The 24,041-nt window shown below is 48.4% G+C and overlaps 1 protein-coding gene across 7 annotated transcripts in view; it reads right to left on the bottom strand.

Annotated features, from left to right (window-relative positions):
* Positions 1 to 14,710: 14,710 nt before the first annotated feature.
* Positions 14,711 to 24,041, bottom strand: part of LOC138566485 (cyclin-dependent kinase 17-like) — a 1,557,968-nt gene continuing 1,548,637 nt past the window's right edge. For 4 of the 7 annotated variants that reach the window (XM_069643846.1, XM_069643848.1, XM_069643852.1 and 1 more), the window contains one exon: positions 16,589 to 16,701. Coding sequence is in view for 3 of the 7 variants with exons in the window: in XM_069643847.1 (XP_069499948.1) it covers positions 16,664 to 16,701 (38 nt within the window). In the remaining 4 variants the exon portion in view is untranslated. Of the gene's footprint in view, positions 16,702 to 24,041 lie in introns of all 7 variants that reach the window. The other 3 variants (XM_069643850.1, XM_069643851.1, XM_069643847.1) reach the window with 2 other exon arrangements.

The raw sequence follows: 24,041 nt of genomic DNA, 5'->3' as shown, positions 1-24,041 counted from the left end.
CAAAATATAAAAAAATACTCTGGAGTTATCACAAATTTTACATTGGTTGTCCATTGGGTTACACCATTTTGCCGTGAAGGTAGCCACCTTCAGGGTATTGGTGCGCAGTTGGAGGTCTAGAGCACAGGTATAACCAGGTGTCATGTATTCTAGATAGGGCTCAAAGCCCTCTTCCTGCTTCGACAATAAGTACAACGATCCCCTGGACAGACCTGCACGTGCCCTTTTCATATTCCTGTTCAATACCTCTTTACACTTTGTTTTGAACAGATCACTAGAACTAGGTAATAGCCCTTTGGTACTAGACCACAAAGCAGTCAGGCCCAAGTCCTCCAACCCTTTGTGAATAAACCTGAGCAGAGGGAGGGAACAAGAACCAGAAACATTCTGCATGCTTATTAGAGCTTCTCTATATTTTACAAGTCCTGGGGCACTCCTTAATCTGGTACAGTATGTCAGGGGCTTGTTTTCTAAGACTTCCGAAATAGGTTTTAGATTGCATTCACAGTGAAGACTAGTCATGGGGGGACCTTTTGGTTGCATGAGTAAAGCCCTCAATAAATAGTTATCAACCATATTAAGCTGGACATATGCACAGTGACTCCAAATTGTGGCTCCATGCGTAGTTGCCGCCCAGGCTTGAGCCCCCTAGAATTTTAAGGCAGGGGAGACTACTCCCCTACCGTGACTATTAGAAAATCTGCATATTCTGCAACTGTACTTTTCTAGGATTGCCACAGGCTTAATGTGTTGGTCCCCCTTATCCCTACCTAATCATAAAAACACACATGCTCCAAAGGACAACCTTCGATTAAAATCCTCAATTTAATTTTCTAATTGCGTTTGCAACTGAACACCATTACCTTTGTTTTTTCTGAGTTAAGCACCATTGAAAGTTCTTGACACTTCTTAACAAAAACTTGCAAATTGTGTCTCAGGCCCATGGGAGTGGTAGATAGCAAAACTGCATCACCTATGGAAAAACAGTGCCTGATGTTTGTCCATAGCTACTTTAGGTGAGCTAAAACCATGATCTAGCAGTTCCGCTATGATTACATCAATGTATTAGCAGAATAAGAGGGAGGCCAGCACACACCCCTGGCGGTCTCCCCTCCCAACTGCGAAGGACTCCATGATCTCCCGCCAAGCCCCCATCTCAGTGACGCTCTATTGCTATTATAAAGGGACCGGATGTTAGCCAGAAGAAAACCCAGGACTCCCTTATTACTCAACACAGACCATAACTTACAACAGGAGACGCTATCGAAACAAAGCGCACAGGTCCACAAATACTGCATACATTTTGGCGTGCTGTAAGGTAACATATTTGGTCCAAACTCTACTCAGCTGAAAATATTGGTCCACCGTGCTAATGCCAAGTGAAAACCTGGCCTGGAGATGGTTGATATGGTTCCCTTCGTTGGACCAACATTGTACCAGGACAACACCACCTCAGCGTAGACCTTACCCACAGCGTTTAAGAGTGCAATAGGTATGTAGTTCCCCAGGATCTTATTGGCTCCCTTCTTGAATAGGGGTATGATTATTGCATCATACCAGGATTGTGGTACAACCCAGTCCTCAGAACTGTATTGAATACTCAGGCCAGCAATGGGGCCCACATGCTCGGCTCATCCTCAAAAAGATCAATGGGAATGCCGTCGGGCCCTTCCCACAGCCAAGTGCTACAATAGCCATCTCCACCTCGAGAATTGAAAATATTGGGAAAGCTGCACCACAGTGGACATTATTATATTGCTGGGGGAGTACATATGACTCACCCTGTCCTGATAAATAGAATTAGTTTGGGGAGATATGACTAGAAACTGGCCCGCTGAGTCCAGGACACTGCCACCTACAAGCTTCCAAAAACTAACTTGGCCGCCATTCATACTACATTTTAGCAATTCTTCCCCATTTACTTTCAACAAACTGTGCCTTTTTAAAGCTACCACTGCCTTATATTTGGACCGCACATTTCTTAAGTAGGGCTGGTCAATTGGGGAAGTGTTTTTAAGGTATGCTAGCAGGTTATACTCAGCCTCCTGGCAGTCTTCATCAAACCAGCCCCTATTCCCCACATTAAACATTCTGATTTTCCCCACTGATTTTGAAAAGAAGGATGACAATATCTTCACCATGTCATTATATAAGTTTCCTCAATTGGGAGAAAAACAATCCGCCAAACAAATATCCATAATGTGAAAGTCAATACTTTTGTAAATGCTCGGCTTGATCACATTTAAATGTGAAGACGACCATTTGATCGCCTGTTCGGATTGTCCCGTGGTGGTAATTAAACTCCCATCCGGCTGATCTCTAATTATACGCCCCTCCCCCCACTGAACTCAAGTCGCAGTTTACTGGATAATGGTCACTGCTGCTGCGTTTTATTACCTCCACACTGGTTACCAGATTCCAATCAGCCAAGCTAATAAGACAGCCAATTTTGGAGCTGCCCTGATGGCCAAACTAGGTTTCTTTGGCAGGCTTGTCCGAGGTAATCCTCCCGTTAAAGGAGCCTCATGCAGCAGCCTGGCAACCTCAATGGCCCCAGGATGGTGCCTGACCGGCTTTGCTGACTCCAACACTGGGATCCCATAGGCCACACACTGGTCGTCCCATAAGAGGTCTAACACCTCCGCAGGTTCGTACTGTACATTTAAATCCCCCATCGCCATAGTTAAGGGGGTATATTTGTTAGAACTCTCAAAAGACTCTTTCAATTGCCAAGGGGGTCTCAGTTTGGGGAAAAGTGTGTGTATTTGTAGAACCCATGAGAACGGAGAGTGATCTATCAGATGTCTAATCCTCTCCACCCCAGACAGGAAGTGGACTACCGCTGGGGATGCCAGTAGCATATTGAGGCAACAATGGCCTCTGTGGATGTCGGAAAAGAACACATAGTCCTGTTCTGTGGGGTGAAGCACATGCCAGATGTCCACCACTTTTAGTGTGTGTAATAGGCACAAGAGGGTTAATGCATTGCAGTAGTCCAGTTTGGTGGGTGGGCGAGATTTATCCGGTTCAGAGTTTGGCATGGAGTTGAAATCTCCTCCCACGATCACCTGCAACATGGGGTAGGCAACATGTATTTGCCTTGATGGACCTTCTGCATTTGTGTGATGCTGCCACCCTGCAATATGGGTCAGGCACCATGTATTTGCCTTGCTGGACTTTCCGCATTTGGGTGATGCTGCCGCCCTGCACCATGGGGAAGGCACCATGTATTTGCCTTGATGGACCTTTCGCAATTTGTGTGCAGACCTTTTGCATTTGTGTGCCGTTGCCACCCTGTAATATGGGGCAGGCACCATGTATTTGCCTTGCTGGACCTTTCGCATTTGTGTGCTGCTGCCGCCCTGTAACGGGGTTGGAGGATAGGCACCATGTATTTGCCTTGATGTACCGGATGTAGTTCCCTGCAACAAGAGGTGAGCTCTCCTGAGTATATTCTCTGCACCATTATGATTTCATATGTACCTTTTGTAGTTCTCTGCAGAATATGCAATACTTTCCACGTATCTTTTCCCCTGCACTACCCAGGCCTAACGTATGCCTGGCATGTATCTGTTGTACTGCACTTATTGTAAGCATATTCTTAAGCTAAGCGCCTAGATGCCTGTGGGCTTTGTGCGGTATACAAATAAAAAAACAAAGCAAACCAAACTAGTCCCTGCGCGAAGTCCGAGGGACCTGTCCCCAAGTCTTCCAAGGAGTCGTCCGGGGTTTCGTTTGGGGCATAGATGGAGGCAAGAGTTATCAGATGCCCTCCCAGGTTACCTTTCAGGGGTAAAAATCGACCTTTGGGGGTCCCTGTGGATTGTTATTTTGGCAAACGGTCCCTACCTATCAGGATCACCACGCCCCTCTTCTTAGAACTGTGAGATGAAAAATATTGCTGGGCGAAGCATGGGTGTCTGAGGCAATGTTCGTCTGCTCTCGTGAGATGAGCTTCTTGAATAAGAGATATTCCCTTCGCTAACTGGCAGAGGAGCTGGAGAACCCCCTTTCTTCGCCTCAGTGAGTTCAACCCTTGGACAATGGTGGTCGCGATGGGGATTGTCGCTGGGGCCCTTGGGTCAGCTAGAGTGGAGGTTTGGGACTACGGGTGCATTGAAGAGGTGAGCTGTGCACATTTAAGATTGACCATGGTTTAAAAGCTGCCTCGGTAGAGGGAGTAAGGATCAAAATCAAAAGAAGGGGGATAATGAAGGGTCTCGACCCGAACAGCGTAATGCATAGCCTAGGGCAATGTTGGGTCTGAAGGTATAAAGCTACAATAACTTCCCTAATGGGGCATTTGTTCGGACGCGCCTCATGAATAAGATTAACATATTAGACATAACTATACAGTTGGAGCATATCAGGCAGGGTCAGAGCTACTGAGCGGCCCCGGTCAGCATCATTTATGGTTGTTGGCAAGTGGTTTATAAATGTTCAGGCTGGATTGGAGTCCACCAGGTAGGGCAGCATGTCCCCATTCAGAGTCAAGAAGGGGTTTTTTAGGTGCTCTCGGCTCCCGGCATGGCTCCGCAGACAGCAGGCTCCGGTTTCGTCAACTCGGGAGATATTGCATGGGCTGGATTTAGTAGGGGTTCTGCTTTTCTCGGGTCCAGGCTTTGTTGTTCCAGGTGATTAGGAGGGAGCATGGGAAACGCCAGAGGTATTTAATATCTCTGTCCCGCAGCCAGGTAGTCATTAGTCTAAAAAAATGGCGTTTTGCCATTGTAGATGGGGCCAGGTCCTGAAACAGTTTAAGCTTAATATCCTTATAGCACAGTTTGCTCTTGGCTCGTATTAGATTGAGAATTTCCTCTTTGATCTTGAAAAAATTGATTCTAGTAAGGACGGAAGATTCTTGGACTTCTGGAACGTTGAGTACACTCGATGGGTCCGGTCCAGCACGATGCATTTGTTGTCAGGAAGCTTGAGAATAGATCTGAAGAGTCCCAAGCCGAGGTTTTCATGTTCTGCGTCCTCGATGTGGATGGTATGCTTCGAATCTGGATTGTATCCCTCCTGGCACGATTTTCCATGTCCACCTGCTTCGCAAAAATTTGTTCCGCTCCGGCATCCAATGCCTATACCCTGGAGGACAGCTCGGCCAGATTGTGAAATTGCTCACATGCAGAGGTTTCAAGCTCGTTGACAAGGTATTCTAGACCTGAAGCTTGTTTCTCCAGTATTGTTCTCTGCTGGCTTAGCTCCGCTGTAATTGATTTTAGTTTGTTCTTGATCTCTTGGAGGAGGAGCTGGATTTCTGCTTCCGTGGCTAGGGAGCTGTTCCTGTGGGAATCTGAGCTTCAACATTGACCTTGTGCTTATTTCCTTTTCCAGGTTGGTGCTCATTACGGCGTGAATGTCTGTTGGTTTATTATGTTTAATTTGTTTGGTCATTGCAGGTTCGTGCCACCAGCTGGAGGTTGAGAGTGGGGGATCCTACCTGGGTGGGTTGGAACTGAGGTGCTCTGGGAGGGCACGGTTCAAAATGTGGGCCATGAGTGCATCATGTGGTGTGCTGTTACACTGCCTCACCAGGGGACCCTCCAGGGCAACAACCTCTGCCGGGTCGATTCCCTTATCGCTCTGTCTGCTGGGACTGGATGCCTGTCAGCTTGGTCAAGGACGCCCCCCGTCGCCCACAGTCCCGCCTTAGTTGTTGAACCACACGCCACAGGTTGGACAACAGTGGCTGCGGGTCCGTCTTGGCCGATGTTACCCCTGGGCACGAGCAGAGCTCCCAGCACCCACGTCGGAGAGGATCTGTAGGCATGTGCTGCAGAGGGGAGACTCCGGATGGAGTTAGGGACGGCCCTGTAGACATTCTCTGCTCTATCAGGCCCATCCAGCTTTCAATGTGCCAACATCACAGCGTGGCTCAAGGCCAGCAGGTGGGGGGCAGTGCGGTACCCATACTCGTTATGGAAACAGCACACAGGCTCAGCACTTGTAGGCCGCCTCACCAGGTGATGGTGGTTCTGCAGCGCAGACTGGTTCTGGGTCATGCACCCTCCTTTGTTCCGACTGTTCTTGGTGTCACAGGGATGTTGCTGTGTTTTTGTGCTCCACACACTGAAAACGGTCCGCCAGGTCTGTTCCTCCTTGTTGGCGTGCTTACTCTAACACATCCCTGCTCTGATCAAATCTGCACGGCGGTCCACGCAGAGATGCCTTCGCAGAGGGGTCTATATCACGGTTCCAGGACCTGCAGAAGATTCATCCGGTCCTATGGTCTTCTACGAGAGTGATCTGAAACTGTAACATGGGTCTAGTGCTCTGCTAACAGCTGGCCATAAGGCGCTTCCCTCAGAGCCTTAATAAGATACAACCGCCTTGTTCGCCGCTCCCCAATGTGAGTATATGTCAGTTTTACTCTGCCATATTTAAGGTGGCTAAACCCATTGTTGATTGGCTGTGGGTTTCAGCTTCCTAGAAATTAATAGAAGAGTAGCATGGTAGAATGTATGCAACTGGGGGGGGCGCTGTTGCGCGGCAACTAAGATGGCCGCTTAATCGTCGAGCTCCGGATTAGCAGAGCGATCGATCCTGTTTCGTTCTGCCCGACGCTGCCTGCGATCCTGCTGGACTTCACCCGAGCCTTCAGGAGCCCTGCCGCCGCGGCTGGGCGCAGCCTGGAGCCGCTGCGCGCCCCGAGGACGGGGCTGTGCCTTCCCTTTCTTACGGCGGCTGTGACCTCCCACTCTTCCCGCCCCGCGGCTCCGGCGGCGTCGGCTCTCCTCTCACTTGAGGCCGCGACGCTGCGTGCCGCTCTGGGGGAGGGGCGCCCGCCCGGCGAGGCGCGCCGGATCATCGCGGCCGGCCGGGCCTCTCCTCACTCCTCTACGCGTCCCGACCTGGATCGTCGGTGTCTGCCGGCCCCTCCACCATTTCGGCGTGGCCCGCCGGCGCTGACCAACCTCGGGCCAGACCCCGAGGGGCCCCGTCGACACCGGAGCACCTGAGAGGTGGGGGGGCTGTGCCTGGCCGCTGAGGCCCCGGATCGGTCACTCGCTCCCTCTTTTTATCCTGCGAGTGATCCCCCTGCACTCGGGCCGGCGCCGCTGCTGGGCCCGTGGCGGCGCGGACCCCCACACCCCGACTGGGTCCTGCCTCTCTCCTGACATCGCTGACTCCTACCTGAGGCCTATTGGGCCGCACTGGACACCGTGACCCGCCGGGCCGCGGCGCACTCTTCACGGCAATCTACCCTTATGCTGCCTGTGTCCTGGAGATGCGGAGTCGGGGCACATACTACGGTGTTGCCCCCACGGGCTTCTCTGGAGTTCCGCACCTGCCACTGTGTCTTACACCGCCTGGGCGCGCTCGGGCCTGCTGCATCCCCTTCGCCACCAATCTCGGCGACACCGGTCCACCAGCCTCAGAGGGGTCATAGCCTCTCCTTCTCCGCACCCCCTGGACTCTGGGAGAGCCCACTAGTTGCTCCTCGCCTGCATTGTCCCTGTATACGCATCGGTCCCGGCGACCTGGAGGACGTGCCTCTGCACTAGTATCTAGTTCTCATTTCTCCCCCTTCCTTCTCCTCGATCTCCGTAACGGCCAGGATGACCAAAGGGGGTGCGAGGAAGCAGAGCTCCATCAATATGTTCGTGAAGGCTGCGGGGAGATCATCTGGGGAGGCTGCTGAGCAGGCCTCTACCGCCCCGCCCGACGCAGCCCCGGAGTCCCAGAATATGATGGATTTTATACGAGAGGGTTTCACCGCTCTTCACTCAAAACTAGATGATATGAACGGCACCATATCTTCTATTAAGGCCCACATTGAGAGGACTGACAGCCGTGTATTGAGGTTGAGACGCGGGTCGGTTCCGCTGAGGATGCGCTAGGGGCCCTGCGCACCGAGGTTGCCGCTCTTTCCAACCGTGTCCTTGAGGTGGAAAAGAAAAATGAAGATTTGGAATCCCGCTCGAGACGCAATAATCTCTGCATTATCGGGGTCCCGGAGGATGGTATCCATGACCCAATGGAGGACTTTGTTCAGCGCACACTTCTGTCGCTCCTTGATGAGCCCGACGTTTCTCCACACTTCGCAATTGAGCGGGCACACCGCGCTCTGGTGGCTAAACCTAGGCCCGGTGCCCCACCTCGGCCCATCATAGCTCGTGTATTGAACTACTGTGACCGTGACGACCTCCTCAGGGCTGCAAGACTCAAAGGTGAGCTATTACTGGGCGGTGCAAGGATTCATCTTTACCCGGACTTCTCAACGGCCGTCCAGCGGGAACGCAAGACCTTCCAGGCGGTGAAACGCAGGCTACGAGACCACTCGATCAAATATGCTATGCTCTATCCCGCCAAGCTCCGCATAGAGCACGCCAACCAGGTGTTGTTCGTCACGATTCCAGAGGAGGCCTCCAAATTCATTGATGAACACTTCCCTGGCTGATCCCTCTCCCCTGACTTCGGTTCAGCAGTTATCCTAGGTCCCCGACGGGGGGTGCATGGGCCCTTCCGCCCTCCCGTACCGGGGCCACGTTGATCCTTCATCCCGTAGCCTGCTTGCTCAGTTCAACTTGCAGGGCCCGCCCGGATCGCCACGTGCGAGAACTTTGTCCAATCTACATTTTACCTCCATTGTGGGCATCTTATGTTCTACTTGCTCTGCTGCAACCAGGAGCGACACGGCCAGTCTGGCCTTCAGACCCCCAGGCGCTGATGCCTTTGTTTGCAAGGGGATGGGCTTGTCATCCCTCTGTTTGGGGGGGGTGGGTCATGTTGGGGTTTTTGTTATTGAAAAATTAGCGCTGGCAGCGAAGGCGGACTGTGCTGAGGCACTCTGGAACTGTTGTCGTAGCACCGTGAACCCGACCCTTTGGTCACTGACATTCTTCTTATCCCAAACACCGCCACACTGTGATTGAGAGTGCCCTGACCTTTATGAGCTGGAACGTACGGGGACTGGGTAATTATAGAAAGATGAGGCAACTTCAGTTGCAGGCCGAGCGCCATGGATCCAAGATTCTCTTTCTACAAGAGACTCATGCCCGTTCTGTACAATGCATGCGTTTTGCCAAATCCTGGGGTCCCCATAGGTTTTTCACCGATTACTCCTCTCAAAGCCGGGGAGTCATGACCCTTATTCACAAGAGCCTCCATTTTACCCTCATCTCCTCGACAATCGACCCCCAAGGTAGATATGTATTGCTCCACGCCATGCTGCACCACAAGGAAGTGATTCTTCTGAACATCTATGGCCCTAACCTTGATGACCCGGATTTTTATGTGCAGGTCACCTCCCTTCTCGATGGCTTCCCCCTTGTTCCAATCCTTTGGGGTGGGGACTTCAACACGATCTTTGATGTAGCTCTGGATAGATCAGGCTCCAGGCCCCGTCACCTCTCCAGGGCGGCTTACGCTGCACTGTCTTCCCTTCCCCGTCTGGCCATGGTGGATGCATGGAGATTCTTCTACCCGGATTCTCGCATCTACTCTTTCTACTCCTCTGTTCATGACTCCTACTCTCGCATTGATAGGTGGGTGATCTCTAACGTATTGGTTAAGAGCGTAACACAACTAATGATCCTTCCGAGAACCCTATCTGACCACTCTCCTGTCACCATTACCATTGATTGGGGCCCCGATCCCGCCCGCATCCGACATTGGAAATTGAAACCCCTCTCCCTACTTGACCCGGAGTTCTGCTCCGAACTTGAGTTGTCGATCGAGGAGTTCTTCGAGACCAACACGGGCTCAGTAACGTCTCAGGCCACCTTATGGGAGTCATTCAAGGTTTATATTAGAGGGATTGCGCTGTCCAAGGAGAATTGGGTCCTTAAGTCGATCCGTAGAGACCTTGCCACCAGCGAATCTAGACTCTCGACCCTGGAAGCTACATGCTCACTTCACTCTACCCCGGGTAACCTGGCTGACATCGGGGAGGAACTGGACAAGTTCCGTTCCCTTGCGGATCGTGAGCAGAGGTTTCTCGATAACCCTGGCATGGCAAGGAGGTATGGGGAGGGAGAGCGCCCCGGCCGCTTTCTGGCTCGGTTGCTCCGACACGAGACGGGGTCCCCGCACATCCTCGGGGTTGAGAGAGCTGATGGCTCTATGGCTGTCTCTTCACAGGAGGTCAACAGGGAATTTTTCACCTTCTACGAATCCCTGTACTCCAACGCTGATGAGGTATCGTTGGCGGAGATCGACTCCTTTCTCGACGCCCTCCCTCTGTCAACTTTGTCTTTGGAGACCGTGGGTTCCCTTGACTCCCCTCTCACGCGGGAGGAACTGTCGGACGCTATTGATTCCCTATCTTCGGGCCGCACCCCTGGCTCAGACGGTGTCCCGGTCGAGTTCTATAAACGTTTCAAGTCACAACTGCTCCCTCATTTGCTGGCTCTCTGGGAGGAGTCCGTGGAGGCCGGGGTACTCCCCCCTTCTCTCCATGAGGCCACAATCACAGTACTAAAGTCCGGTAAGCCCCCTTCGCAGTGCGGTTCGTATCGCCCGCTCTCACTCAAACTGCGATGTCAAGATATTTGCCAAGGCTCTGGCTCTCCGGCTGGCTCCCTTCTTACCATCTATTATCTACCCGGACCAGGCCGGTTTTATCCCGGGTCGCTCTACCTCCCTGAACCTGAGGCACCTATTCAACATTATTGACAGAATCAGTCCCGAGACACACGCTGTGGCTGCTGCCCTTGACATGCAAAAGGCATTCGACTCGGTTTCATGGAGGTATCTGTGGCGGGTCCTCGAGTGCTGTAAATTCGGCCCCTCTTTTCTCTCCTGGGTCAGACTGCTTTACTCCGATCCGGTTGCCAGGGTCAGCACTGGCGACTGTTACTCCCCCCTTTTCAAGATCGCCAGGGGGACGAGACAGGGGTGCCCCTTCTCTCCCCTGGTCTTTGCTATAGCAATCGAGCCTTTCGCCGACATGCTCCGCCAACTCCATGCTCATAGGGGCCTCCGTTCCGCGGGACAGACGGACATAGTGTCCCTCTATGTGGATGACGCGTTGTTGTTTGTGCGCTCTCCTTCCACCAACCTACCTCCTATACTAGCGGACATTATCCGTTTCGGTCGAGTCTCGGGCCTTAAAGTGAATCGCTCGAAATCCATTCTTTTTCCGCTCACGGAATGTACCTCTCCTCCCCCCGACACCCTCGGTTTCACATGGGCCCAAACCACATTTACCTGCCTGAGGGCGGTGGTGACTCGCCAGCGCGAGCTGACCTTCCACGAAAACTACCAGGAGTATCTCACACACTTGACAGCTAAGATCCAGGTCTGGGATAAACTCCCGATTTCTTTGGCTGGCAGGATAGGTCTGCTGAAAATGGTGGTGTTGCCCCAGCTGCTCTACAGGTTCGCTAACATTCCCTTGTGGCCGGGGATGGGCTTTTTTCGCGACTTCACTCGCAACGTGAACTCCTTTCTTTGGCACTCGGGTGCGGTCCGTCTTAAAATCGGGACCTTTTCCACTCCCATGTCTAACGGGGGCTTTGGTGCCCTTTACTTTCTTAATTACTGGCTGGCGTCACAAATCCAATACACCTCCTATTGGTTTAATACTACAGATCCTCCCCCGCACGTCCGACTTGAGTCTTGCGGTGATTGACCGGGATATCCGCTCCCTGGTGTTGCATCCCGCCCCCCTGGCACGGGACTCGCAGAATCCGGTCGCCTGCACAGCCGTTGCACTGGCAAAAATGTGGAAGCTGACGGGGACTGTCTACGCCTTCCATGGCAATCTCCCTCTTTGGAATTTTCTCCCTGGGGTCCCACGGGTTCCACCGGGCATGGTTCGCCGATGGGCGGACACGGGCTTCGAGCTGTTACGTGACGTGTTTGACCAGGGTATATTCGTCGAGTGGCCCAACCTCCCTTTACCCCTGAGAAGAGACCGGAGTGTATGGCTTCAATACGCATCCCTTCGTAGGACCCTTAAGCGTCATTACCAAACGTTCCCTGCATTGCCACCTGACAACCCTGCCATTGAGGAGCTCACTTCCCCCGGCCCCACGAGGGGTAAGATCTCTAGGTTATATACCATGCTACAATCCAGATCGGTCCCAGACTTTGCTAAACTGAAACGTGCTTGGGAGGCAGACCTCGGTGTTGATATGTCTGATGATCGCTGGACCCACCTATGCAAACGCACACAAGGGGTTTCCTTCAACTCCCGGTTTAAACTTATCCAATTCAAAGTGCTTCACAGGTTTCATCACACCCCGATCAGACTACACCGTATGTCCGTCGATCACCCTGCCAGCTGCCCCAGATGCGGCCAGGATGATGCCGACTACATCCACATGATCTGGTCCTGCCCCCGCCTCGCACAATTCTGGGAGGCCGTTTGTTCGACAGTATCCGCTGTAACTGACCACCCATTGTTCTCTCTCCGCTGGTGTGCCTCTTTCATGATCTCCCAGGCCTCCCCCGAGATTCCAAGAAACTAGCCGGTCTCTGCCTGCTTCTCGCGGTGCGCTCCATCCTGCTCTGTTGGCTTCGCCCCTCACCTCCCACACATGCCCAATGGCTGAGAGCAGTCACGTGGGCCTCTGACTCCGAGGAAGCCTGGTCCCACTTACAACCCACTAACTCCAGACCTAGAAACATCTGGCTCAGGTTCCGCTCCTATATGTCTGACCTAGTCGAGACTCCGGATACCTCCTCCCCTCCCGCTTCCCCCCACCAGCTTGGGTCCTCACCCCGTCATAGTTTCCTGATGTCCTTTTTTACGATGTGACTGTATTTTGTTCTTTGAATGTTTCATCATGTGTAGTAACCCCTGCATACCTACGCTATGTATGTTCTTTTACATTGTTACTGCCTGACGCTGTTTGCCTGTGTTTTGCTGCCACGCCTATAATAAAAAGAAGTTTAAAAAAAAAGAATGTATGCAACTGCGTTATTGCTAATATTAGGGACTGCTTATTGTTTGACTGTACTATTTTCATAATATCTGTACAAGAGAATACATATACATAATTGCTAAAATGAAAGTGTGAGAATATTCTTTCTGTATTTCTATTTATAAGTGCAAAGTGGCTTATTGCAAGTGAAAATGCGTGTTGTTTTAGTGATAAAACTGTGCAGGGAATTTATAGATATCTTATATTAAGCATTTACACAAGGGTAATATGAATTGGATCATAGATTTTCTGTAGTAGGCCCACAATTTGTTTCTGTCCAATAGTAAGTAAACCAAACAGGTCTCAGTGGTATAGTTTTCTCTTGCAATTAACAACAACAATCCAACCCTCTCTAGGAACTGTGCATCGTGTATAGCACTATTATCTGCAACAAAACATATCATATCCCCAAGTGGGCATTTTGACAGCATCTGGGGTGCTAGATAGGGGCTTCCAAAGGAGCTACTATGAAATTTGTGACAATACACAGATTGAGGCCAAATGTAGGACCTCCTAAATAGAGGAGGGTGTCCAATACACACCGGAGTGCAGGAGGTAACAAAAGTAACGTGTAAGCCTGCAGCTTAAAGTCAGCAATGATTTGTCACCTTTTTCTGGATTATGGGAAGTAATGCTGCTTTGATGAAGAAAATGCACTCGTGGGATACCACCTCATATGCTTCTATTCTTCAGTTTGTGAGTCCGAGAAGATTAGCCTCCCTTGTAGGGGAAGGTATACCTCACAGAAGAAAAGGAGCATGTTCCTCACCTAGCAGTAGAGGACCGTCAAAACCTTAGCCATGCTTTGTCTGTTCACCTTGAAGTGCATGTGAGGACTGCAACGTCTGTTCTCACTGAGTGCAAATGTTGCAGGCCCCATATCCAGTAGGAAAACACCAATGGCCCCTGCAGTGTGGGACTGAGACCAACACTATCACTTGGTCGCCTTGAATTTCGTCCTGAATTATTTTGAAGAGAAACAGACTTTTAAAAAAGATGCATAGAAGAAAATTTATAAGAAAAGCAGTTTTGAATGTGGTTTGTGTGAGCGCAAAAAAAGAATTGTGATGATGTCACTTCTACAGGGGCCTCTCTGTCATGGTAACAGTGAGAGTTGACTGGTGCAACCCTGCGATTAGTCACACTTCCGGAATACATTCTATGCTTGTAGTGTGATTTCAGAAGTTGTTTAATCTGTGGGAAGAAAGTGTTCATTAGACACCAAGGCATAGAAGAGTGTGTAAATTACTTTTCATGTAACACTTTCCTCTCAGTTTGCACTGTGCAGGAAATAATTACTCAAGAGAATCAGATTTGTCTTCAACGCTGTATTGTACAAAATAATACAAGTAAAACAAGTTTAAATATTTCTGCTTGTAAAAGGGTTATGCTACTCAATGTAATTTTACCTCAACGTTTGGAAATGCCCCTAGAAGCAATTTTAAATGATATAAAAACTATACAAATTCTGAGTTTTTTAGTGTTGTGAAACTGCTCTCTTTTGTCAAACAGCTGAAGTTTCTCTAAATTCAAACGAGTGACTTGGCCCTACACTCGTATTTTCCAACAAGTCACTCCATACAAAGGTGAAGTAGGCTTTTTGAGAAGCAGCAATATACTTTTAGACAGTTTCTGTTTTCACAATGAGTAACAGAAGCTTTTAATTTGGTTCCATTTGATCAAAGGCAAAATAATTCACAACCTTTCTTGTGCAGGAGTTACAATAAATTCAGAGCAAAAAAGGTAGGGGTGAGCAGTCAACCGAATGTAAAACAAACCTAGTCCGATTTCAGGAAAATTAATGTGAATCACTAATGGCAGCTTTACCCAAATTACCCAGAGGATAAAACAACATTTATTAAACTGTAAAAGCTCATATGGGACTTGTACAATTTCATATATAATGAGTTAGTAAGACACATCATGTAAAATGTTTTATCATCCTGTAGAATGAGAACAAATATTCTTTCTTCTTGATTGGGCCCTGCTCTTTTCTTTGAGAGCCCGATTCCAGATCAAGCAGTGACCTAGCAGTAAATGGAATAACATCAGTATTTTGTTTTTTCATGAGAAAATGTGTGACTCGAAATTCTGGAAAAAATGATACTTTGTGGAACTCTAATTATTGTACCTACATCCCCCAGCGGTATCAAAAAAGAACATTTATATGTTCATTGGCCAACCTGAAAACTCAACTGGATTATCATCTTGTTGGCGTACCTTGCCCACACCTAATGTGTTAACCGTTTAGAAAAGGGTTAAAGAAAAGATAGTAACATTATAATTCATATTATAGCCCTTTACAAACACTCTTATACTTTGCTCTCAAAGGAAGTTTAATTTACATTCTACCAAATGCTCTGAAATAGTGTTTTCACCTTCAAAACACAACTGCAGCAAAATGATACTGTTGTACAAATTATCAAATTATTTCTTTAACATGAAATGAAAAAGAATTGCAGGAAAAGTCTATGTCTTCACTTCAACAATGCTACTTAATGAGTGTTTATCAATGGTTTTGGGGGATGGAGTGTCAACCGTATGTTTGAATACAAGTTCAGTACACTATTCCACAAATTATTTTGTGTGAAAAAGACAATTATTTTGGAAAATACAGCAAAGGTTCACTCTTTTAGAGTCCAATAGTAAGGAATGTGTATGCTTGCCGTCTCCCTCTGATTCATAGACCTGTTATTTACAATCATTATTGTAGTTGAGGACGTGGAATTTATTTTAATCATGGAAGACTGATTGGCAAGTACTTTGACTAATTTTACAAACTGACAACAAATCTGTTTAAGCCTAACAAAAAAAATATTAGGCAAACAATGAAAACTTGAAAATCTGCAAGCGTTTGGGCCCTAAAAACACCTAAAAATTGAATCGACATAGGCATATGGCTGGAATGGAAGAGGTGTCTGGAGATCTATAGTATTTTCTGTGTTCATCCAGATACTGGCTAATACCTTGAAACAACACTGAACGCTCCCTAAATAATTTGGATATTTCAAAATGGATTCCCTCACCAGGAGGTACTCCTGGCTTTGATTCCCAATTAACCATACAAATAAAATTATAACATGTGGGGGTACTCCTGGTTTTGTTTCCCAATTAACCATACAAATAAACAACATCATGTGGGGTGTATATTGCATTAAAACAATGGCTTCATTTGGGTACAAAATAAGACCTACGAAAAGCATGCCCTAAAGGATGTCACGTTGCCATATTAAAATGGGTAATACTTTCTTGCCAAGTAAGGCTGTGCCAAAATATTGGCTAATCCTTAGGCCCTGAATACAAGGTGGACTTTCACTGTCTCAGCATTCACCATATCTTGAATTTGCTGACTTGAACTCCACGGTGAACAGTACTTCTGTACATATTGCATCTCTGCCCATGCAGCAGGATATGATAAAAAGGACTGTGCAAAGTGCATTGGACCAACCAATGCAGTCTTGTAGATCCTGAAAAAATGTGAGCAAGCGTCTCAGGCATAATCACATTTGTCTCGCATTAGTCACAATCGTCGCGTGCAGTGCTAGAATGACAAACATCTGCTGCACCAAGACTGACTGCAAGTGGCCAGCCGAAGAATGTGCACACTTTTATACTCCATGGTACGGAGCCAACTTCTCCCTCGCTCTTGTTCACTTGCCAACGTTGCTTTGGTTACTGTGTAGACAGAGGTTGGGATAACAGTTCTAAGATAATAATCCTCTATCCCAAGTCCATCCTCAATTCATATCCAGTATTCTAGACTCCACTCAGAGGTTCTACAATCCTTAAAACAGCATGCTCTGACGCCGGTTCTTCCCATTGCCTAAAAGAGACACAAACAATTATTATTAGAAGTTTGCCATAACAAAGCTTTCCATTTTTACATAAGACTAAATGTGTTCGCAGATCACACCAGTGAATACAGTATTCCCTTAAAAGGTAGTATATATATTCTCACCTCCAGCTGATATAAATGTATGTTAATGTACGGTTTTAAGGGGCTAAAATAACGCTGTTTCAAAAGTACAACCTGATAAATGTAAGTTAGGGAAAAAGAATATGTGTTAATGTAGGGTTTTAAGGGGCTAAAATAACGCTCCGTTTCAAAAGTACAACCTGATAAATATAAGTTAGGCAAAAAGAATATTAGTATAGCTTCATTTTCATCATTCTGATGGAACTCCACATGTACCAGACTGCAACGTAAGGTGCACCTAAACAAACCCATATTTTCCAACTGTGCTTTCAAGACTTAAAGACACACAACAACAAAACTGTGTGAAAAGGTCAGTTATTTGCAGTCACTGTTTCACACAAACCTGGGCGTTAGCTGTACGGAGTTACCAGCAGAATTAAAACCTAGGTGAGGTCTTCTAAATCTCTCTGTAGAACAAGTGGGAGCGCATGTCGTGGGTGGTGGGAGAGTGTGGTGAAAAACTAGAGGGATGTGTGGCAGGTGAAAAGCTTCATATCAAGTTAAGTATCCCCTACGCCCAAGACCAGTGTGACCTCCCACTGATCCAGTCAACCCTCAAAGTAAAAAGGAAAAATGACTTACCAGTAATGTTCTTTCTATGGATTCTTCACCAACAGATTGCTCATCTTGATAGTTACTGCGCTCAGCGCCAGCTGCTAAGAAAACAGACAGGGGGCATAGTGCGCTGGACATAGTCTCCTTGACTCTACTGTGTCTCATCTACAGCAATACTCGACCCCAGGCATGAACTAGGTACCCCTTTTTATAGCATGCTCTCAGCCCCCATACCTCACTTCCCCACCTTTTCCCCCAGTGCTCAGCAGCTAAGCGAAACTGTTCCATAACACACAAACTGAAACAATGAAGCAAAAAATACATCTTTTTACTTCTTTCGTTTTTTTGTGAAAAGCAACTAAATAGATCAATACATTCTCCCAATAAAATTACACATTTATTATTACAGGCCTTTTTATTTTTAAAAGCCCCACGTAGAGGCTAGGCAATATAATGTTCAAAAGCCTTGACCCACACACCCATGGAGGGGAGCTGAAAGCTCTAGACTAAGAAGCATTGTAAAACCGCCCTGCCAAAGCTGGCATCCCAGCCCCAGGCCAGAATGTAAAAGTATGTAAGGAAGCCCACGTGTGGCCTGACAATTATCTTTCACTGGCACCCCCTCTACAAAGGCTGAAGAAGCAGCCAACCATCTAAAAGAGTGTGCATGGAGATCCGGCGGCAACGATTTCCCGGTCTTTTCAAAGCATTACACCTTACAAAGCACAACCCAACGGAAAATTGTTCCGTCAATGCTTTAATTTTTATCGAGTGGGAAAAAGCAATGAACAAGTCCATCCCCTCAAAAAGAAGCTGTTGTGGCCAAACATAAGCTGAGCACCCACTTCGGGACCCAGCCAATAAGAGCCTCTTTTCCTCTTTAAAAGGGTGCGGTTTTGGAAGAAACACAGGCAACTCGATGCTCTGGGAGATAGATGGTTTTAGGGTTAATAACCTTAGCGGACAAGAATGGAGAGGTTCAAATGGAGCTCCCATTAAAAAATGAGTACCGGGTTCAAATCCCAGGATGAAACTAGAGAAGGGAAAGCACTTGAATTGTATAAATCTGCATCTTAAAGTAAGAGCCTTGTTCTGACGTTTGTTCAAAAATGAAGAACGCCACCTGGTATCCATTGACAGTAGCCACCTGCAGCCTCCGATGGGCTAGGTGTAGCCAAAAAGAAAGCACTGCAAGAGAACGAATCTATATCCTTAGCTCTACACCAGCTGCAAAACTTGTTTAAACAGCATCAGTTTAGTAGTTTTGTTACTAGTCTTCTGGTCGAAAGCAATACCTCTGTCACATCTTCGAGGAGGACCCAATCTTTATATCTTTATTTATTTATATTTATTTAGCGCACAAGCAGCCCAAGGGCATTGAGGCGCTGTTACTTGCATGAGCTTAGTTACAGAGGTACAGACGTGGTAGCAGTAAATGGCACATTGCATACAAACACAGACATAGGTATCATTACAGCTTATTTGATTGGTCAATACAGATTAAGCAGTGGGTCCTATGGTTGGTATTCAGGCCGCTACGAAGGGCCTTATGAGAAGAGGATGGTTTTCATTGCTTTACGGAAAGCGAGGAGGGAGGCCTCCCTTCGGATGGTGGGAGGTAATGCATTCCAGTGAATAGGTGTGAGATATGGGAAGCTGGATCCACTCGCTCTAGCTCTTTTTACTAGTGGCACACAGAGCATGTTGGTATAGGGTGATCTGGTTGGTCTTGTAGAGGCGACGGGGTGGATTCTTTGTGAGAGGTAGTCGGGAGCAGTGAGATGGATGCACTTGTGTGTCAGTGTCAGCGCTTTGAACACGATTCTCTCTTTTATTGTGAGCCAGTGGGCCAGTTTTCTGGCCTCCGAGATGTGGTCTCTTTTAGCAATGCATTGGGCTGCACGGAGAGCACTATTCTGGATGACTTGTAGCCTCTCCAGGTTTTTTTGTGATGTTCCTAGAAATAGTACATTGCAATAGTCTAGCCTGGAGCCGGTGATGGCTCTGGCTATGTTTGTGCAGTTCTCTTTGGAGAGAAAAGGCCTGACTGCGTTGATAAGTTTAGCGTGATATGCAGCTGAGGAGGCAATTGCGTTGCCTTGTCTGTCCATGGATAGGTTGGAATCCAAATAGACTCCAAGAGTTTTGACTGAGTCTGAGACAGGTATTTTGATGGTGTCGATGGTGAAGTGACTGAATTGGGAGTCAAGATTTTTTAGCGTGTCGGGGGAACCTACCAGTAGGAGTTCAGTCTTGTCAGAGTTAAGGCATAGTCCATTGTCTGCCATCCAGGCTTGGATGGTGTTGTAGAGATTGTTAAGGGTCAAAGAGTCAGTGTCATAGTTGCCGGTGAGGGTGAGGAGGATCTGGGTATCGTCCGCGTAGTTAGTGTAAGAGATACCCATAGCGATGAGGAAGAGGGGTCGTGTGAAGATGTTGTAGAGGGTGGGGGAGAGGCATGAGCCTTGGGGCACACCACATAGTATGATGGTGGGTGAGGCAGAAGCTAAGTCAGAGAATACTTGCATGATTCTGTCTTGTAGGAAGGAGGTGATCCATGCTGTGGCGTCAGGTGAGAACTTGGCAGTGGAGGAGAGGTGATGGCATAGGACGTCATGATCAACGAGATCGAATGCCGCAGATAAGTCAAGAAGTAGGAGAAGTGCTGGTTTGCCCATGTCTCTAGCATCGTCCATCGGGTTTTTCAGATCAAGTAGGGCAGTTTCCGTCCCATGTCTGGGGCGGGAAGCCAGATTGGCGGAGTCCCAGGAGTTTCTTCTCTCCGATGAAGTGCTGAACCTGCAGGTAGGCTGCTTTGTCCAGTATTTTGAGGAGGAAAGGGGCAGTGGTGATGGGTCTATAGTTGTTGGGGGAGGTGGGATTGAGAGTTGGTTTTTTTAAGAGGGGGCGGACCCATGCTTCCTTACGGGAGGCAGGGACTTTCCCTGTTGCAAAGGAGGCATTGACAAAGGCTGTCAGGAAGGGAGCAAGCGCTTCTGTGCAGTCCTTGATGAGAGTGGCTGGGCAGGCATCACCTTTACAGTTAGAGGGTTGTATATTCCTCATTATACTAATGATGTCTTTTTCCTGTATGGGTTTGAAGGAGAAGGGTTGAGGGGGGTCCGAGGTTGGTGGTGGGACAGGGATATGCGTATTAGGCAGGGCTTGTTTAGTAGCTAGTATTTTGCTTTGGAGGCGGCTCAGTTTGGTTTGCATGGCTGTTTGAATTTCGTTGCACCAGGCTTTGTCTTTGGTGACGTTTTGGGAGGTGGGCGTGGGAGTCTCTAGCTCCCTGAAAATGGCGAAGATATTTTTTGTGCTAGATTGGGCTTCCGAGATTCTGGATTCAAAGTATTTGGCTTTTGCTTGGGTGATTGCTTTTTTGTAAACCGTAGAGTGGGCTTTAAAGATCAACTTATCTTTGTCAGTGTGGGATGTTTGCCACTGTTTAAGAGCTGCCTTTTTTTAATTCCGGAGTGTGAACAAGTCTGGGGTGAACCAGGAGTTAGAGTGGGTGGTGGATTTGGATTTACGAGGTTTAAGCGGGGCAATGGAATTGATAGCTGCTTTGATGGCAACATCATAGGTTGATGCAAGAGTTTCTGGGTCTGAGGAGAAAGGCGGTCTGAAGGCTGGGCCTTGGAGGAAGGGCAGTAGCCTTTCCTTAGTGAGCTGACGGGAGCTTCTTGCGAAGCAGGGTGGTAGGGGTTGGGGTGGCGGAGTTGAGGAGCTGGTGGTGAGGATGCTAAAGGTGATGATATGGTGGTCAGACCATGGGGTGGGAGTGTTTCCAGTGATGAGTGGGCAGTTGTGCTGAGCGATCCAGTCAAGTGTTCTGCCCTGGGTGTGAATTGAGCTAAAGATGGTGTTCTTGTAGCCTAGTGTTTTGAGGGCTGAGTCAAGGGATTTGGCTGCTGGGTCTTCCCTGTCCAGGAGGCCTAGGTTGACGTCCCCAAGGAGAATGGCTTTCGAGTGTTTTTTGAGGTTGTCAGATAGGAGGTGGATGAGGGAGGCTTGGAAGTCTCCTGTTGGGCCTGGAGGGCGATAGACAATATGAACAGCAATGGTACAGTGGGGGGGGAGAGGTTGATTTTGACTTGGAGGTAGTCGTCGTTGTTGTGTAAGGATTTTTCCACCTTTCTAATGGTGAGGCAGTCTTTGGCGATGATTGCTACACCTCCACCTTTAGAGGGGCGATCTTCTCTGGTGATGGAATAGCCAGGGGGCAGTGCAAGGGAGAGTGCAGGGCCGGAGGCCTCATGTAGCCAGGTTTCTGATATCATAAGCAGGTCTAGGTCATGGGTGGTTATGAGGTCATGGATGTCCAGAGCGTGGGCATTGATGGATTTAGCGTTGATCATGGCGCATTTAAGGTGGGGTTCTGTGGCGGATAGGGTGGGGTCCGTGGGAGGAGTGGGTGAGGTGGTGGGCAAGGGTGGTGTTGAGCAGGGTGTTTGGGTGGTTTTGTGGGGGGCGGTAGAGTAATTGATTATCACACATTTTGCACTGGGGGGCTCGTTTTCAGTGGTGGTGGACACAGGTAGGATCACATTTGGCACAATAGCATTCAAAATGGGGGTAGAAGAATTGCCCATCACACATTTTGCACTGGGGAGCGCATTTTCAGTGGTGGTGGACACAGGTAGGATCACATTTGGCACAATAGCATTCAAAATGGGGGTAGAAGAATTGCCTATCACACATTTTGCACTGGGGAGCACATTTTCAGTGGTGGTGGACACAGGTAGGATCACATTTGGCACAATAGCATTCAAAATGGGGGTAGAAGAATTGCCTATCACACATTTTGCACTGGGGAGCACATTTTCAGTGGTGGTGGACACATGTGTGAACATATTGCGTATAAAGGCAGTACAGTTTGAGGTGGGGTAGAGAGCATCATTGGCAGCTATGTTGGAGGTAGTTACAATTGCTGTTGGCTTAGTGGTTGGGCGCATGAGTCTGGCCATGTAGGCGGGTGGAGTGGGTTGCGTGATACGGGTGCATAGCCGTACATTGCGGATGTTCGTGGGGAGGGACTTGGAGCTGGTAGTGGCCTCTATAGTGCGGGCACGTAGTCTGGAGTTCCTGGTGGGCAAACCTGGCTGTGGGTTGAGGTGGCAGTAGTCAGGCTCCTTACCTCTAGAATGCGGCAAAGCCTTGCGGCAAACGGCAGACGAGCAGCGAAGAGCTGCAAAGAGGAGTGCAGGCCTTGTCCCCTGGCCTTCTCCTCGCGGCTTTGCCTGGTGGTGTACTCCCTCTCCCTTTATGGGGGAGGAGCGGGCAGAGCAGAGAGCCGTATCAGGCTGCGGGCTGCAAGCGGGAACGAGCAGGGAAACGGCGGGAAATTCAAAAGATGCTTTCCCTGTTGCTGAAGACACGACCGGGCCTTCCATGTGAAGGGGCTGTGCTATGTGCGCAAGGCACGCTGTGGCTGGGGCACCAAAGCTGATCTTGTAGGCAAAGATCAGCTGGATCAGCTGATCGGATGGTGGCACTCGCAGCGGAGCTGCAAAGAGGAGTGCAGGCCTTGTCCCCTGGCCGCCTCCTCGCAGCTTCTAATGTCTCATAAACCAGGCGTAAAGGTTCTGATTTCCGATTCCTACAGAATTAAAACTTTTTATATTTCAATACAGTAAATAGTAATACAGTACACCAACTATCAATCACAATGCAACAATAAGTAAATTCCTAAATCTACCAGGCCAATAATAACCAACAACAATGAACTATCAAAATACATCTAACTAATGAAATTAAAGAAGAGATAAAAAGTACAGAAGGAATAAAGAAAAAGAAAACAGGTTAGGTGTGAAGAACCAAAATACCATATTTTCAACAAACATTCGGAACAATTATGGAGGTTTTACACAACAACACTGTAGTGGAACATACAAATATGTAGCAATAGTAGCAACCATTCCCAGAGTTACTACTGCATAAATGGACGTCCTGCATCATCCGTAAACATCAAGGAAACATCTCCATTTGCCCCAGAACTTCTCGATGTCTCCTGCATTCTTATAGATGGCTTTCTCATAGGTTGAAATTGTGAGAAGGTCTTCCACCTAGACATCGATGTTTAAGGAGCTGCTTGACTTCCAAGATCTCAATATCATCCTCTTGGCGACCATGCAGTCACGGAGCAACCAAGTTTTCATGCCAAAGGTGATTTCATCTATCAGAGAGATATATCACCCAGAATCAGTAAGGAGGCAGCCAAGGGGACTGAGGGGTTCCCCAAATGGGAAAGATCTTTAGAAGGAGATTGTGCTCTACCGGCTCAGAGCATCCGCCATATTCTCTTCCCCAGCTAGATGAACAGCCGATGTAGAGATCCAGTTTTGTAGTGCCCTAAACCAGAGCTGCATTGCCTCCCTGAACAGTGGAAGTGACCATACGCCTCCTCGTTTGTTGAGGCAATGCATGGCCACTGTGATGTCCATCATTATGAGGAAATTCGTCCCCTGTATAGATGGCAAAAAGGCCACCCTCGCCAGTGTGCTCGCCCTCAGCTCTAATAGGTTCATGCATAGTCTTGATTCTGATGGGGACTAAAGTTTGCTGATCGTGAGATCGCTCATGTGAGCTCCCCATCTCGTGATGGAAGCATCCGTGACTACAGTTATCTC

Source organism: Ambystoma mexicanum, chromosome 2p, assembly GCF_040938575.1.
Source record: "Ambystoma mexicanum isolate Mex_15411 chromosome 2p, UKY_AmexF1_1, whole genome shotgun sequence".
NCBI lineage: Eukaryota > Metazoa > Chordata > Amphibia > Caudata > Ambystomatidae > Ambystoma > Ambystoma mexicanum.
The sequence above is the reverse complement of the archived record's forward strand: the minus strand, read 5'-3'. Positions and strand labels throughout refer to the sequence as shown.